The 17786-nt window shown below is 39.1% G+C and overlaps 1 protein-coding gene across 1 annotated transcript in view; it reads left to right on the forward strand.

Moving 5' to 3' along the window:
- llgl1 (LLGL scribble cell polarity complex component 1) overlaps positions 1 to 17293 on the forward strand; it is a 29545-nt gene extending 12252 nt beyond the window's left edge. Inside the window, exons 3-23 of the mRNA XM_066675183.1 lie at positions 1195 to 1276; positions 1414 to 1544; positions 1665 to 1811; positions 4636 to 4798; positions 6144 to 6279; positions 6798 to 6852; positions 6971 to 7125; positions 7733 to 7950; positions 8352 to 8419; positions 8589 to 8742; positions 9813 to 9917; positions 10034 to 10326; positions 10574 to 10727; positions 11081 to 11222; positions 12266 to 12549; positions 12748 to 13012; positions 13095 to 13209; positions 13721 to 13803; positions 14123 to 14246; positions 14752 to 14846; positions 16084 to 17293. Of these exons, the coding sequence (XP_066531280.1) occupies positions 1195 to 1276; positions 1414 to 1544; positions 1665 to 1811; positions 4636 to 4798; positions 6144 to 6279; positions 6798 to 6852; positions 6971 to 7125; positions 7733 to 7950; positions 8352 to 8419; positions 8589 to 8742; positions 9813 to 9917; positions 10034 to 10326; positions 10574 to 10727; positions 11081 to 11222; positions 12266 to 12549; positions 12748 to 13012; positions 13095 to 13209; positions 13721 to 13803; positions 14123 to 14246; positions 14752 to 14830 (2953 nt within the window). The 3' untranslated portion in view covers positions 14831 to 14846; positions 16084 to 17293. The remainder of the gene's footprint in view (positions 1 to 1194; positions 1277 to 1413; positions 1545 to 1664; positions 1812 to 4635; positions 4799 to 6143; positions 6280 to 6797; positions 6853 to 6970; positions 7126 to 7732; positions 7951 to 8351; positions 8420 to 8588; positions 8743 to 9812; positions 9918 to 10033; positions 10327 to 10573; positions 10728 to 11080; positions 11223 to 12265; positions 12550 to 12747; positions 13013 to 13094; positions 13210 to 13720; positions 13804 to 14122; positions 14247 to 14751; positions 14847 to 16083) is intronic.
- The last annotated feature ends 493 nt before the right edge of the window (positions 17294 to 17786 follow it).

Here is a 17786-nt window from a genome sequence, read left to right on the forward strand (position 1 = left end):
GGCTGACATGCAGCTTCTGTTGTTCAGTCTGTGGCACAGGCTACCCTTTGTTTGGAGTTCAGCTCCGTCTTGAACTTGTTCCTCCATGCTGTGGAGGCATAATGCCACGCCTGCATCTGTCTCTACTCCTTACACTCATCCAGATGTGGGCCCTCCCCCTCCCTTTCCCATTTAATATGAGCAAGAAGTCTGCAAGAGGGAATATATCGGCCTGAAGCTTGCAGATATTTGTTTCAACAGTGTACCCTACACATGTGAGAAATCTTCCTCCTTGTCTTCTACTTGTCTGTCAGTTTTGTTCTTTTGTGAGAACTGCAGGGCTTGCACAATGGTTATGATCTCAAATGAGGATGTCTTGCCATCTGCAAGGTTTTGTATTGTTTTACATGGAGCATGAGACTTATTTGACCTAGATATCCACTCCTTTGTTAATGTGGGGGGTTGGGGTGTAATGAAAAACAGGCTACAATAGCCACTTTTTGCTCCTCTATTGCAAGTATAATCTGTTCCAGTTCCACTGAGCAAGAATTTCAGTTCTGTCAACTAGTCAAGTGATTGATTCTAGAATCATTAGAATCATGAAGAATGTATTGGATACTCCAGTATTTCACTACCCGTGTGAGATGCAGGTTAATATTGAAGAAATCCTCATTTTTTTACAGCATAATTAGTCTGAAGTGTTTTTTGTCCTTCAGCCCCACCTCAGTCTTAATCAGACTGTAATTCTGAAGCTCATTTGCGTAACTTGTTTTGAAAGCTGCAACTGTGCTTTAAATATTATGTTTTCTAAAGTTACCTCAAGCAAAAATTAAATTGTGAAAAATACGGATTCTCTAAAGAACAGCGCATTCTTCTACATTTCCATAAATTTCCTCAGCTTTGGTTCTTTTTGTCAGAACTGCCACTGGGAGTAAAACAATATTTGAGTATCTCTGACATTGTAACAGGCTAAGAAGAAAGACATGTTTACTTGCCATGACATTAGCTATCACTGTTGATGTTAACTTTTGTAAACAATGAATTCCAACAAAATCTATCAAGATGCAGATGCCCAATTACATAAGATCTCGATCTTGTGTGAAAAGGTAAAGGGCTGTTTTGTTATGATGAATGTTTGAGAATAGGTCAAAATTTGAAGGGATTTATTAGAGATCATTATATAAATACTCTTAAGCTCCTTGATTTTACATTCAGATATGGAGCTCCTGGAGTGGAGTTCACTGGACTTCACAGAGAGACTGCTACGGTCACACAGTTATACTTCCTGCATGGACAGGTAAAAACAACTCCATGCTGTAATGCAGTTTGTCCTTGCCCATAATCATATATTGTGCAATATAAATCTGAGTTAATTAATGTGGTCTTCTTTGATATGGTTTAATACTCAGCCTCAGTACATGCTTTTGATCACAGGGCAGGATTCTTTCTTTATTGGATGACAACACTCTGCACCTCTGGGAAATTGGGCAAAAAGAGCATTGCTCCCAACTGGAGGAAGTGCGAGGCTTCACCCTCCCTGGAAGACCTGGCATTGAAAGCACCAAGTATGTCTCTGCTGTTTTTTTTTTTTTTTTTTTGTTTTTTTTTGTCGTTTATTCTTTTCAGCTAATGAGATATTATGTTGATCATACTGTATTTAACAGTGTTTGTGTACAATCCCACAGTGCAACCAGAGTGACCGTTCTTCTGCCCAAACTCAGCTGTGATCTCCTTGTTGTGGGCACTGAGGGTGGTGGAGTTCACTTCCTTGAGTTGCCATCTTTCACTCTACAGAACAAATCTCTGTTTCAAGATGAGATCATGCAATCAAGGTGATATTTCTCTCCATCTATCTGTTTGTCTTCCAACCACACCCCTACAGCAACCTAACAAGTGTTTATGTGGATTAGCCTTGTTTAACTGGATTTGCAGCATGTTACCTCTCTCTCTCTCTCTGTGTGTGTGTGTGTGTGTGTGTGTGTGTGTGTGTGTGTGTGTGTGTGTGTGTGTGTGTGTGTGTGTGTGTGTGTGTGTGTGTGTGTGTGTGTGTGTGTGTGTGTGTGTGTGTGTGTGTGTGTGTGTGTGTGTGTGTGTGTGTGTGTGTGTGTGTGTGTGTGTGTGTGTGTGTGTGTGTGTGTGTGTGTGTGTGTGTGTGTGTGTGTGTGTGTGTGTGTGTGTGTGTGTGTGTGTGTGTGTGTGTGTGTGTGTGTGTGTGTGTGTGTGTGTGTGTGTGTGTGTGTGTGTGTGTGTGTGTGTGTGTGTGTGTGTGTGTGTGTGTGTGTGTGTGTGTGTGTGTGTGTGTGTGTGTGTGTGTGTGTGATTGCGATTGCCTTCACGGATATGCAAGACTACCATGCCATATGCACTCCTACATCATCACGGGTGCTGCCTTTTAAACTGTGTGCTTATAACAATTGGATAGTCCAACTGCTCTTTTATCCAAGAAAATGCAACATCCATGATTTCCAAGTTGAGTCTTATACCATCATTGCACTAATCTAGCGTCACTGTCAAGATTCTGCCAGTTGTGTTCTGATTGGCTGTATGCACACTTCTAGTGTCTAGTGATGGTTTATGTCGTATTTATGTAGAATATTCAAGTTTCAATATTTATATGTATTGAAATTTTTAAAAAATAATTCATAATTTTTGTGAGTATCTCTGTGGTTGTGCTCCCTCAGTCTCTTTGGTGGGTGTACACATTCCACTGCCCGTGAGCTTACCTCATAAAGCAAGAATTTGGGGACTCCCTCCTGACTGACAACATTCTGCACTGAGAGCTCTATTGTTTACCTCTTAATGCTCTCCTCTTTTTGGTATGAGGACAAGCCTCACACTGCTCTGGGGCACTTTTTTTAAACTAGGGAGGCCTTTTAAAACTTTTTCCACAGTGCTAAGCGACCAATCTGTGTCCAGCTGTGGCTGTATTTTACAGCTTATTGATACACACAGGCTCTGAAGGCCTTCTGGTACCACTGCCAACTTCTCCATGACTCCAGTCTTATTTTTTTTAGAGATGACGCATTTATGAATGTGGAGTGGTGCCTTGTAATATGTAAAGATTTGCAATGTAGTTTTTTTTTTTTTTATTTTATTTTTTTTTTTTTTAAACATTGCCTTTTATGTGAATGAAAAATGACATTTGAGTTATGGATAAACTGCCCAGATTACTGTAATGATGCCTATTAAAAGACACTCTCTTACTCCACATAAAGAGAGCCATTTAAGTTAAGATAAATTACAGCTTTCCTGGTGCCTCATTCCCCTTATAGCCTGGCTGTCTAACTGCAAGCTTCATCTTCCTGGAGGAAGAGACCATGAACTGCTCATTAACTGAGAACAATTTAGGCAAATGGGCGGCCTGTCTAAGCCACTGTTAATAAGTGCGTGTCAGCCAGGAAACTACAGAACAAAATGCTTTTGTACCAAATGCCAAATCCCCTGAGCCTTAGTCGATGAGGCGTTTGAGCCAGAGACTGCAAGCTTCACAAGCACATCACTGGGAATCAGCAGGATTCTGGAATCCCTAAAAATACATGAAATGGTCTGTTAAAAACAATAGTCTTCTGTGTTGATCCGGTTTGTAATTTTGTCTCAAGAATACTTGTCCAGTAGAATATAAGGCCTACATACAGTGAAACAGAATCTTAACTTATGTATTTTTTTTTATCATATTTATTTTTTGTATTAATATATATTTGTATTTCTAAATGAATATATTTATTTTTTATTTTTTTCAAAAAGAACTATATTTAAGGCTGTTCTTGTTACATTGCGTCCTGCCGTTATCTCAAGCCAAGCCACTACTTTTGCACTCCAGGCCCTCTTTTCCATGTTTCTCTCTTCTCCTTCTCCTCCTGTCATGGTTGCATCTCATTCTTACTCTGTGGGTGTACTGTGCACATTCCACTACTTGAAACCATGCCCTGGCTATGGAGGAATTCCTTACCATGGCTTTTGATTGGTCATCATAATTCAGCCTTTCAAACCATTTTTAAGCTGCTCAGTGTTTGTCAGCTTTGTCCTTGTACTATTTTACTTTGTGTATAAACTCACAGATTTACATTTTAAACTTATTTTATTATTTTTTCCTACCTCTTTAAACATGAATCAGTTTAATTGCTACCAAATGTTAGCATGTGTTGTTTCCAGTCCTAGTACTAACAAAACAAACAGGAGCATGGCTCTTGGATATACTGAGGATTGTAATGTACCACGCTTGTCTGTGATGTTTACCAGTGAGTGCACACAGAACATATAAGTGAAGTATTACTTTGATGGTGAGAGCATGTTGTAAGCTCAGCTGAGTGATTCAGGAGGTGTGGGACTAGGCGAGAGGGAAGTGGTTGCGGCATGCTTTTTATCTTCCCAGGCAGAGGCAGGAACTCAACTCAGCCGCACTACAAAGAATATTCCACTTTGCCAAACACACTACTTTTTCATTTTGTCATAATTCTTCTTGCTTTCAAGTATACGTTGCGTTTCCTTTGGTGCTGGGAAGATTTCAGGGTTAATAGGAATTAACACAAAAGATATTGTACTCTAATGAAAAGCCTGGAGGTTTAATGTTAGCTCCAATGAATTAACATTGGCAGCTTATCTAAATGTTATCAGGAATTGCTTATAAATGTGATCGCTAACTGCTCTCTTCTGCAGTGTTCCAGAGGAATACAAATGTGGGAAGTCCCTGGGTCCAGTGGAGTCCCTACAGGAGCATCCTCAGCTTCCTGATAAAATCCTCATTGGCTATAGCAGGGGCCTGGTGGTCCTTTGGGATCTTCAAAATCGACACGCAGACAACGTTTTTCTGGGAAAGCAGGTATGCATTCTCTGGGATTATGGTTTTTGGGAAAGCAGGTGTTTGTATGAGACACCTACTCTAATATTTTTCGGCAGCTGCTGCTATGGGGCTGCTAGATGTTCAGTTTTTGTCTTGACCAGACAGTAATAGATCAAGCTGATAAGGTGTCAGTATTGTCCCTTTTTTTTATTTGTTTATTTATTTTTTTCCCCCCCTTTTCCCTTCCCTCTCTTCTTTTTCACCTCCCCCCTCCTTCACTCTAAACTCATGCAGTGCCTATTACAACTAATCTCTACACAGAGATTCAGAATGTATTCACACTTGTCTGGTGATACTTGACTAAGCTGTCATGTTTTTTCTGCAGATTTTTACTTCATCAGTAGTATAGGGGCTCACGCTGTGGTTGTCTAGAAATATGACGGATTCAGTTCATTTCATACATTGTCTGGCACTGCTTATCAAGTTCAGGTCACATATAAACACTGCAAGCACAAAGAATTACATATGTCCCTGGTAAGGCTGGCAGCATTGTGTAAAAGTAAAAGAATAATATAGCAGTTAACTGTCTTATGTAGACATGTTCAGAATGAGCGACTAAAGAAGGATTGGGAAATGTTGCAAGATACTCTAGGGCTCATCTGATATCAGGTCGACTGCCATTTTTTTTTTTTCCCCCTTGCGCCCAGTGAGGCTCCGGGTAGGCTCACTGGATAAGCGGTTTCAGACAATGAATGAATGAATGAAAAAGCCTTTTTTTCTGAGCTGTGAATTCTTTGTGCGTTTGTTAGATGTGGTTTATCTTATTTATTTTAAATTACATTTTCTTTAATTATTGTTGACAGATGACCCTTCAGCTCTAGTTGTTTGAATTGAATTGTGCTAGAGTACTGTTGTGCCCACTCCCCCTCTTGCCAAGCATGTTTGTTGTCAGACCGTGTGTTTATTTTGAATAGAGGAGCTTTTGCACAGCACATTGGTATTTAGGATTGCATTTTATGGCTATTACAATAGTTTTAACAATCAAATTACACACATCTAAGCCAGCATTTCTAATAACTCGCCCTATCCCAACTGGTTTTGTCATGACTTGAAATCTGGCAACAGCATCAGCAAGGAGTGTGATTAAGATGGTAAAGGAAAAAAAAAAGCTGTGAAAGCATTAAATGGTTTTAAAGTCTCCATAAATTTTGAATAGATCTTTTTAGACTACACCCAGTTTGCACCTTTTAAAAGAAATTATGTTCAGACATCTGTATGTGAATCATATCTTGGCTGAAATTTTAGATGTGTGTCATGGACAGTTCATAAGTTCAAATGATTTTAACCTATTGTATTTGTGTGCTTGTGTGGGCTATGTCTGCAGCAGCTGGAGAGCTTGGTTTGGGTCCGGACTGCAGACAGTTTTGTCAGTTCCCATAGTGATGGTGGATACATGGTGTGGTCTGTTAGTAGCAGCACCCCCTGCACCCATGAACCAGTCACCGCCACTATACCATATGGTAAGTCAGTGCTTATACTTCTCTTCAGTGGCACTTGTATTCCATGTGTGTTAAAGCTAACCAGTTACGTTTCAAAATATTCTCATCTACAAAAGGGGGGTATGGGAGAAAAAGTTTGGGAACCACTGACTTAATCAAATTTGGAATTAGGACTATCAGCTTCTATGAATAAGACCTTTATTCCTTTGACTATGTGGTTAAGCTGTACTCCTAACAGTTTTGTTGGTTGATATGACTTTAATTGTTTCTAAGGGGATTGGTCTGCCTCTTGATGTTTTTCTAGCTCTAACAAAGGGTTGAAATAGCTTTTCTGCTATTTTTTTTATTAGTGTAATAAATTTCTACAGACTTATTAAACATTTGCTGTTTTCTTAATTAGTTGCGGTATTAAATATAAAATGACATATTAAAGCGCTGTTGCATGTGTAATGACTATTTTTCTGACATGTTTCAGTCCTTGATGGTTTATTTATTTTTTCTTTTTTTCTTTTTATTTATTTATTTTCCCTCTCTCTCAGGTCCTTTTCCATGCAAGGCTGTGAACAAGATCTTATGGAGGACGACAGAGTCGGGGTCTGTGTCAACATTAGGCAGCAGTGGGTGAAAAGTGAATGCCTCTAATCACACATGTTTCAGCTATGCCTCTTTGACTCAATGGGATATCCTCTTTTGCGCTGTGTTTTCTCTGCAGAGCTCCATTGGTGTTGTTCAGTGGAGGCATGCCCCGAGCCAGCTATGGAGACAGACACTGTTTAACAATACTGCAGGACAGCCAGCATGTTACCCTTGACTTTACCTCACGAGTCATTGACTTTTTCACTATCCACTGCACAGACAGAGACAAGGGTGAGTGGGCCAAGAGCTGGCTGCTGTATACTTTCAGAAAAAAGGTACTGTATGGGTACATTTATTGTAACTTAAGGTAAAAACAGTGTAAATATATGTTTTAAATGTACAACAATGATTTTAAAGTTTAGTTGTGTTCCTAAATGTATGTTACATTCCCTTCTCCAAAACGAGAGATCAATATTTTAAAGCTTTTCTTACAGAACTGCATAAAAAAATAAAATAATAAATTATAAGTCCTGGAAATGAAATGAGGCATATGAAATCAACACAACTTAAAAATCTATAATTAATATAAGATAAAATTATCTTCCCTGACTAATAATAGAGGGTACCATCATAGTGACAGCACAATGTACCACCAGCATGACAGCCTTTTTGAGAGTATAGACTGTCAAGCATGGGGGGAGGGTACATGTGCCAATAATCAGGTGATACTAGACTAAGCAGACAGTCTATTTGACTAATGTTCAGAATGAGTGTCTAAAGACGTTTTGGAAAATGTTGGCCCAGCCAATGTATTGATTTGCTGTGTGTTAAGTGTTAGCCGTGGCTTTAGCTTATTATATATTTTTTTATTATATTTATTTATTTATATTGTTGGCAGAATATGATGACCCTTCAGCTCTGGTTGTTCTGTTGGAAGAAGAGCTTGTGGTGATTGACCTTCAAACAGCAGGCTGGCCTACCATCCCTGCCCCATACCTGGCACCTCTGCACTCTTCTGCCATCACCTGCTCCTACCATATCTCAAACGTGCCTGTTAAGCTGTGGGAGAGGGTGGTCAGTGCTGGCTTGCAGCAGTGCCCTCTGCAGACTCACACGGTCAGTTTGCTCATATAAATGTGCAGTGCTTGTGCTAAAAGAAGTTATGTTTGTGGTACTTCATTTTTGCTTAACTAAAGATCCTGACTTAATCACAAGCTGAAACTGGATGCATTTTGTATATGGAAATTTCCAATTTGCTCTGACAAAAAAAAAATATATATATATTTTTGAGTCAGTAAAGCCTGACTAAAGTATGCTAACACTATATTTTTAGAGATAATTGCTTGGAATCAAACACTGAGGTTTTATTTAACAGCCCTTAATAAAACATCTACTAGCAGCAGGGTATAAGCTTTTAATGTTTATTACATCAGAGACCGTAAAGGGTGTCAGATGTTTGGTGCCATTTGATTGGTGTTGCTGCTTCATGAGAGCTGTAACAATTTCTGTTTTGACAGAACTGGCCGATACGTGGGGGGAAAAACTTGGCGCCTGATCCAAAACAGCATGAGCTGCTGCTAACTGGGTAAGAGCTTTAGAAGTATTAATGTCTGTGCACCAGCAGGAACTCGCTCCATGTCTGTAATATTTTTGTTAAAATTCACATAATCTCTTGCAAATGGGGTGTTTTTCCATGGAATATATTACTTGCAAAAATACAGTGGCAGGGACGCATCTTATGTTTTTATGTTCAGTCATGAAGATGGCACTGTACGTTTCTGGGACGCATCAGGAGTGTCGCTCAGGCCTCTCTACAGACTGAGCACAGCTAACATCTTCCAGACGGAGTGTGACCACAACGACAGCCTGACCCAGGCTGGCGAGGAGGAGTGGCCTCCCTTTAGAAAGGTCAGATTTTTTGATTAAACCCACACTGATTTGGTTTTAATAAATTCGTTAAAGTCAACATAATTTGCAAATCAGTGACTCAGACAAATGTTTAAACCTTTCATTGTACTTTGGCGTTTTTTTTTTTATTTGTCTTTTAAAACCACAGCAGTCTTGTTTTTTTTTTTTTTTTTTAGTTTTCCTACCTCGCTCGTCTCTTCTCTCTCCACCTTTCCTCCTGCTATGGACTGCAGTCTAGCACAAAGTCATGCATGTCCTATGGGATTCACACTGCAGACCTTTCCTTTTTTTTTCCACTCTAATTAAAAGCAGACTGTCTGTCTGAGGCACCGAAATGCTTTGCTTGCATCCATAGAAAACCAAGCACATTCCTCCTCTGGATGGCACAGCTGGATTGTTTGCTATATTTTCCTTGTTTAATTCCATGGCTGGCCCATTATGTTTACTGTATTTTGGTTGTTACTACGTTTATACAGAGTGTGTTATTTAGAGTTCACATTTTTAAGACAATAGTATTAACTGAATATTTAGGGTTTTCAAGTACAATTCCCCTGGCCATTTATTTTTCTTTATTTTTTCTATTTTTCATTTTTTTTAATTACGTATTTTTGTGACTGTTACAGTTTTAATGTTCATAATGTTCTTCTCCTTATATTCAGTTTTACCCTGCCTATATATCCCAGTCAAGAATAAATGGATTCTTAACTGATGTGTTGTAGGCCAACAGCTTATCTTGTTGAATGGTCTCGGGTATCATTTAATGTAATAACTGTCTGGCAGAGCTTTTAGGCATTATATCCTTCAGATATTTGGTTCCTATCATCATAATTGTGAGCAAATTTGACTTACGATTATCCAGAATGGTGCATTTCCTGGCAAGCCACTCTGAATCATCTTGTTTAAATACTGATTTAATAATGCAGAAAATATGAAAAAAATTGTTTCATGCACATGTATGCCTGAAAAGTATGTGGTATGTATGTACAGGAATGTAAAATATGAAGGCACTGCCCATATAAGGAGATATGACTATACCCTAACAGGATATTGAACTACACATGTATCTGCAGGTGGGCTGTTTTGACCCATACAGTGATGACCCCAGACTTGGAATTCAGAAGATTTGCTTGTGCAAATACAGTGGAAAACTTGTGGTGGCTGGAACTGCAGGACAGGTAGATTCTTTTCTCCTCATTAGCAGTAAAAATGTCTACATCCTATTATACATCTCACCATTACTGTTTGTTATTGTAGGGTGTTTTAGTACTGCTTTTTTTGTACCTTTTCTCAGGTGGTTGTGTTGTATCTGTGTGATGACAAGTCTGATCATATGATTGATGTGGCCACCGTGGACCTTCTTCAGGACAGAGAGGGTTTTACATGGAAGGGTCATGACAGGCTGCCTCCAAAGTCTGGCTCTGTGCTGTTTGCTCCTGGATTCCAGGCTGTTGTCCTGGTGCAGTGCATGCCCCCTGCGGCGGTTACTGCGGTAACACTTCACGCAGAGTGGAACCTCATTGCATTTGGCACCAGTCACGGCTTTGGCCTCTTTGACTACCATCGCCGTAGTCCAGTATTGGCAAGGTAACACTGAGGCCCAGCCAGCATGGTATTCTAATGCTTTGCGAAGTAGTTGTAACATGTTCAGAACTAATTTTAATCTGAGAATCAACAATTATTATTTCGATGGATGTTAACTAATTGTTGCATTATATTTCTCTGTAATTATTTATTGCTTTTAATCATGTATTACATTCCCTGTGAGACCTTTCTTCCCTTTTAAGAAGTACTTGGCTTAAAATATTAAACTTAAAAATTTCTGAAAACCCAGGTGCACACTACACCCCAATGACTCACTGGCTATGGAAGGGCCTCTCTCCAGGGTAAAATCACTGAAGAAGTCTCTCCGGCAGTCGTTCAGGAGGATCCGCAAGAGCAGAGTGTCTGGAAAGAAGCGTGTATTGGTCAGCAGTCCTTCCAGTAAAGTGAGTTCTTATCTACTGCCATCAGTTGTCCTTAATCAGCATCTATGTTATAATTGTTCCCTTTTTTTTCGGTCAGCATATTTCAGGCTTTCACAAAACAGAAAATAAGTATGCGAAACATTGTAGTTCTTTTCTTTGTCTATGAATTGGTTGATCAGGTCTCTTACCTTTTGGCAACCGTTTTAGTTGGTCACTTATTTGTAGTGAAGGAACAATATAAAATAATATTTGATATAGCAAGATAAAAGTGGGCTATATGAATAAATATTTCTAGCTAGAGCTCCTCAGTTGTAACCCTGAAGTACTCTTTAACAGTTGTGTATCTAATATTTGCTCTTGTGGGATGTTTCAAGGTTCAGGAGGCTAATGCTCAGCTAGCTGAGCAGGATGCTGAGGTGACACCAGTGCAGAGACGGATAGAGCCTCGCTCGGCTGATGACTCACTCTCTGGGGTCGTGCGGTGTCTCTGCTTTGCTGACACTTTCCTCCGAGATGGTACTAACAAATCCTCACTGCTCAAGTCCTTATGAATGTGTGGTGTGGAAATTTTGTGCTAATAAAAAAAATGTAAAAATAAAATTGTATTTTACTAGTAGGAGATCAGTTACTGATATGTGTATGTGCATGAGACAATACTTGTTTTGCAGATGTGATTGCAGCTATGTAGATCAAGCATGGGTTATTTGTATAGAAGAAATTTGTTTTTAATGCATCATGTGTATTTTAATGTTTAAAGAAATAATGAAATTGTTAAACATAAATAAAGGCAATAAGTAATGATTAATTTTCCTGCTTGCGAATGCTGACAAAGCCATGCAACTCTTTAAATTCACAATCATCTGTGATGTACTATAGTGTATGAGATTACAAGACTGCTGAAAAAAGCATACTCATGCTCAGAGTGAGTCAGAATAATATAGAATTAAAGTGTTCATTTCTCAGAATACTTGCTGCTAGTGCTGTTGCGAAATGTGTACTGTTGTACAATATGCTGGACTGACTCACCCAAGGGCTTTTTTTTAAATATAAACTGTTTTTGTTGGATTTGGAATAGTGTCTAATCTTTGTCTGAAACACACAAACCCCAGCCCTACCCTGTCTCTTAATTCTGCAATACAAATTTTATGGCATTTGTATAGGCATTTGATTGCAAGCACATGGAATGGTGAACAATTAATTACTGTTAATTTAACACTGTAAATCTGCATGACATATAGTTTAGAATTTATGGGTGTGACGGGTTAATGTTGTTGGAAGTTTATACTGATTCTCACAATTTGAGAGAAATAGATGGTTTTTAGTGCAGCACCTGCGCTTACAGCTCAATTGAACCCATGAAATTGGTTGGACACATACAGATGTGACTTGCGTAGGTGGTGGATGTGTATACATGGCAGATATTATTGGCTGTTGTATCTTAAAATGTTTCTGAAGTGTTCTTACTTGCTCAGAGGTGAAAGAGTGACAGTGATTAGATCTTCCACAATGTGGAATAATAAGGAACTCCTTCTGTCTGTAAATTTTTCCATCCTTCTCAGGAACACACCATGGCCCGACCATGTGGGCCGGGACAAATTCTGGCTGTGTGTATGCGTATGCTCTGGATGTGCCCTCTCAGGAGAAGTTCTCAGAGCAGGGTGTGGAGGCCCTGCTGGGAAAAGAGATTCAGCTAATGCACAGAGCTCCAGTCGTGTCCATTGCTGTGCTGGATGGCAGGGGTAATCCTCTGCCAGAGCCATATGAGGTTTCCCGAGACCTGGCCAAAGCTCCGGACATGCAGGGCAGCCACTCTGTCCTCATCGCCTCTGAGGAGCAGTTCAAGGTGAAGCCTTCAGATCAGTTTCAGTTCAAATATTAAGTCTCATTTCTGAATATTTTAACTGTTCATATTGCTAAGCCCAAAAGTGAAATGTAAGGTCTGTCTTTTCCAGTTGTTATTTTATATTTTTTCCTTCCAGATGTCAAATACTATGTGATTTTTAGCTAGTGGTAAATTCAGCCGATACTCGTTGTGTTACAGGTGTTCATGCTGCCTAAAGTCAGTGCCAAAACCAAGTTCAAGCTGACTGCACATGAAGGCTGCCGTGTACGGAAGGTGGCTCTGGTTAACTTCAGCAGTGTGGCATCTGAGGATTATTCTGAGAATGGCCTGGTGTGCCTCACTAACCTGGGGGACATCCATATATTCAGCATTCCTGCCCTGAGGCCACAAATGAGATACGACTGTATCCGCAAAGAAGATATCAGTGGAATTGCATCATGTGTGTTCACCAAGACTGGACAAGGTGAGGACATTTTTTTAATTAATTAATTCCTCATGGGCTCACTGATTGTGATACTTAATGCATTGATCTTGGCTCATGACAGGATTCTATCTGATCTCCCCATCTGAGTATGAGCGCTTCTCTCTGTCAGCGAGAGTGATCACAGAACCACTGTGTCAAGTGGAAGTAGATCGGCCACATGATCCTTCTGAACTCAGGTAAGGGGGTTTTTAAGGACTAAAGTATATTCCATAACTGAAAACAATAGCCTTTAACATCCACCTTTAACTCTGTTCCTGTACTTATGCATTTTGTAGTTTGTACTAAGTTTGTACATAGTGAATTCAGGGTTTTATTTATTATGCACCTACTGTTGACAGACAGTACACAGCTTGTATCAAATAAAATTGAGGGGAAACTGAGGGGAAGCAGTGTCATGGGGAGGTAACATCTCTTGCGTTTAGTGACATGAAAATCTAGTGAATCCTGCTTTTTGAGATGAATAGTTTAATTCTCTTATTCCCTTACATGACCTAAAGGAAGCAGAGAAGATTGTGTATGTGGAAATGCATAAGCAGGATGAAACTGAGCATGCGCAACATGAAGTTTAATACAACTAGATAATGTTTGAGAAGCACATGACTGTATAAATTATTTTTGTTTGATGTGTTCAGCTGCTGTTCTTGTTTTTGTGTGATGTTTTAATTCTCTCTAATGGGATTGTTTCAGTATCTGCACAACACTCCCACCCCAGGCCAATGGCACACACAAGACTCCATCAGGAGAGAACAAGTCTGCAGGAGATGCTGAAGGTAGAATTTCTGTATTTAACATGCAAATATGTAGATTATGTTTTTAAGAAATGGCCAGTGGATGTTTTCTTATGTAGATTTTCTGTGTAATGCTGCAAGATGTTGCTGCTTAATGCTTGGTGTGTAAAATCCACATTACTAATCATACTGTTTTTTTCCCAGACTTAGTTTACTGGGTTAGAAGTGTTCAGCTATATCTGTTTTAAAGTGTTACTGAAGTGACATTGACCTTAAAATGAAGGTGCCTTGTAATGTTAATATTCATTTCTATGTTGTAATCACTATTGGATTTCTTCTGTTGTGTATCTCTGGTTATCAGGAGTCTTTGATGAAATGCAGAGTCCTCTGTCCTCTCCTGCTCTGGATTCTCCAAACAGCAGCGCTGACATCACACTCGACACAACTGGAGAGCTCACAATGGAGGACGTGAAAGATTTCCTAGTGTGAGTCCAGATTTCCTATTGTGAGGCTCAGAGGCAGTCTCATCTGTGGTCTTTGATAGATGGACCAATATCTATGGGACAGAACAGCTTGCAGGGGAAAAAAACTCTTTGCGTGACCTAAATAAATATAAGAAAATGTTTGCATTTTCCTGTAAAGCTAACATGTGGTCTCTATTTAAAGACAGCCACAAGATGAGGAGTCCCATGTCTGATCTTGAGGCTTTGTATCAGAAATAAATATTTTTAGTAAATATTCAGAGAGGTATTTCCAAATGTTGGGCATGGAGCAATTTAACTCTGGCTGTTTTTATAAAATATGAAACTAGTCAATGACCATTTACAGCATACTTTTCTCTCTCTCTCTCTGTGTCACTGTTTCAGAAGCTAAATCACAGTGACGTGTCCCTTAATACAGAAGTTCAGTTGTAATTCTGCTGACTTTAGGCCTACGCTGTTGGTCTTGTCTGTTCATTGCTAACATCCAAATGTTTGTTTGCTTCCTCAGAACGGTGGACGAGGCTGAGAATAACTTGAGAAATATGACTGAGGAAGATGGGAGGCCTCCTGGAATTCTCATTAACTGAGAAGGGACAACTGGTGGTGAGTTTTTGCTTTGAACTGAAGACCACTCCATTTAACCCATTAGATCTTACTAAAAGTGCTCCTTTTGTGTGGGTGGAGATGAGAGGATATTTGTTTTTGGATTCTGCAGAAGGATGTGCCCAAGCAAGGAAATGAACTCCTGTTAAGCCCAGGAGCTATTTTGTGTGTGCGTTCGCAAGATCTACTCTGGGGAAGAAAATTCTTTGATGTACCTCTGTATGAATTTTCCATTTTGTTTGCAACTCCATTAAACACAACAGGAAACCATGGCCTCACAGGCTGAAGCAGAAGACTCAAACAGAACCTGCTTTCATGGAGCTGTGCTCTGTGGTGTATGCTGTAACAGTAGCTGACTTCAGTGACCTACATCTTATTAGAATTCAAAGTGCTTCCCCACCTCCCATTTAAAAACATCAGGAATTTTCTCTTCTTCTCACTTGACAGCAGATCAGTAGGACGTCCTATTACCCTCCCCTTCGCTATTAGCAAAAATGAGGGCCAGACCTGTGATCCAGGTTGCACCCAAATCCTTAGTCTACTGACTCACACATTTACTTTGACCTCAACTTAAACGTCTGTGCATTTACTGATTCACTCAATACTTTAAAGAGAATTTAAAAAGCATGATTTTGATGCGACATGGCACCTTGTACCACATGGGTTGAGGGTCATGGGTTCCGAGTGCATTCTTGCATTGCAATGAATGGTTCCAGGTATGTTCTGGACCCTCTGCAAAACTCTTGACTGTTATAATTAATAAATGGATGAATTAAGCTCTGCAGTTCAGAGGAAGCAGCAAAACTGGTTGTATTAAACGTGTAAGTTGGAAAACTAAAGTAATATGATTCTCCTCTAAATGAGACTCCTGTCCAAGATTCTCAAATTGTGCTTCATCTTTACCTCAAATCAAATAATAAAAAAAAGTACTAGTAAACAATATTATGATTTGTTAAAAATACAATTTTGAAATATCTCCCATCTACAGAGGATTGAAAAGGGTGTGCAGTTGTGTGTAGTATCTGCTGCCAGAAGCAGTATATCTTGCATGGTATTGCTTTTGTCTGCAAAGAGATCCTTTTGTAATCTTCCCCAGTCTTGCTGTTCCCCCTTTTGGAGACGTTTGGGAGTACAGGTCCTGCTCAGTGACTGAGGTCAAAATGAAGGCTGTTTGGACAAGCGCCTGTAATTACACCTGACTGAGTGGATTTAATGTTAATAAAACATTTTTTTTCAGGCCTGTTACTGGAGAAGCGAAGAATATTCCCTCTGGTCAACTAATCAGAGCTCAAGAACAACGTGGACAGTGAGGGAATGCTGCACTTTCCCTTTTGCCAAAACATTGAATGTTTCAGCCCTCTTCCATCTTTTATGTTTTGGATTTTCTTCCCTTCTACTAATGTCACTCACTGTGAGTGAGGAGATGAACTAGTGCTAGAGGAGGAGGGCCGATTACAAGTTGCACAACATGCAGGAGGCTGTCAGGAGACCTGCACTTACAATGTGTTCAGTAAAGGATCTTCTTTCCTTTGCCTGCTCCACATTTCATTCCGTGTGCCATGTCACTTTGACTGTGCTATTCAGAGGAGCGTGCTCAGACTGAAACAACCTTTTCAGCTTTCTCTGTGATGGTTTCTGACTAAAGTTTGAGGCCATTGAAATGTTCAGCTTATGGACCCTGTGGGTTTGATAGAATATTACTCCCTATTTTAATGTCTCATGTAACCACTTGCCATTGTAAGTAATTCTGACAATTAACTGTGAAGTGTACAATTTGAAGGCGCATGGTGTGTAATCTCAAGTATTTCTAATTAGCAATTAGTATTGAGCTTTGAGTTTTTCTACTCATGTAATGCTTTTGTTACAGTATTAACACAAGTAATGTAACTAATAATTACTGATTTTCCATGTAACCTGTATGCAGTATTTTTATACCACCCATTAATTTTTTATATATAGACTATTTAGGCATTTGTATTCCCAGTTTCCAATTTGGAAACTGCAGATTAGGGATTTACATGTAGCGTCTTTGTCTAAAGAAGTGACTTAGAATGAGGTTTATGAATGAATGAACAAACTATTGTGCCAATGCAGTACAAATGAGTCATGTTCTGGATGTTTGAGGGAATTCATCTGTAGATTTTGGAGATGACTAGGAACGTTTTTATTGTTTTTTTTAGAAGAAAAATGCTACATCAGACATTCAAGCAAAATGGCCACATCACACGGATTGGTAAAGAATATAATTGTTCCATTTAATTCCATAGTGTTTTGCAGTTTCCCTCATTTCCTGTTATTTAGATTTAAAAGGGACTTCACTGAGTTATTCCACTAAAAGTTTTTGTATATTTTTGTCTTTATAACAAACATTAACCATTACATGTTACATTTGATGCCTAGTCTGTGAATTTGTATTTAATTTTTTTTTCCTGTGTAGAATTGTAATTGGAGATTATAGTATTCTAATGAATGTTAATAAAGTATTTACTCCTTTAATTTTTGAAGTGTTTGATCAAATGTTACAAGGAATGTGAAATTTAAGAACAATTGAAGCTACATAGAATTAGAATATGCTGCGATATCAGCATGTAAAAGTGTAACTCCAGGAAAGATCTATAGAAATGGCAACACCTTGGCTGTATAGTGAATCTGCCTGCTTGCCTTAAAGCTGTGGCAATACAGGCTCTGGAATGAAAACTGTTTTGGCTCATCAGTGTTGAGCTGGTCCAATGGGGGGTGGAATAAGGACCATAGCCAAAGTAACCATGATTTAATCAAATTGTAGTAGTTTCTGCCTGTTTGGTGCCTTTGGTTTGATCACTTCTTCAGTTGGTTAAGGCTTGTAAAACGAGGAAAAAAATATATAAAACTGCCTTAAGTTCTGCACACTTTCATTTAAAAATATTCAAATTCTTTAAAAATGTGATAGACATTACTCAG

This window comes from Hoplias malabaricus, chromosome 6 (assembly GCF_029633855.1).
Source record: "Hoplias malabaricus isolate fHopMal1 chromosome 6, fHopMal1.hap1, whole genome shotgun sequence".
Classification (NCBI taxonomy): domain Eukaryota; kingdom Metazoa; phylum Chordata; class Actinopteri; order Characiformes; family Erythrinidae; genus Hoplias; species Hoplias malabaricus.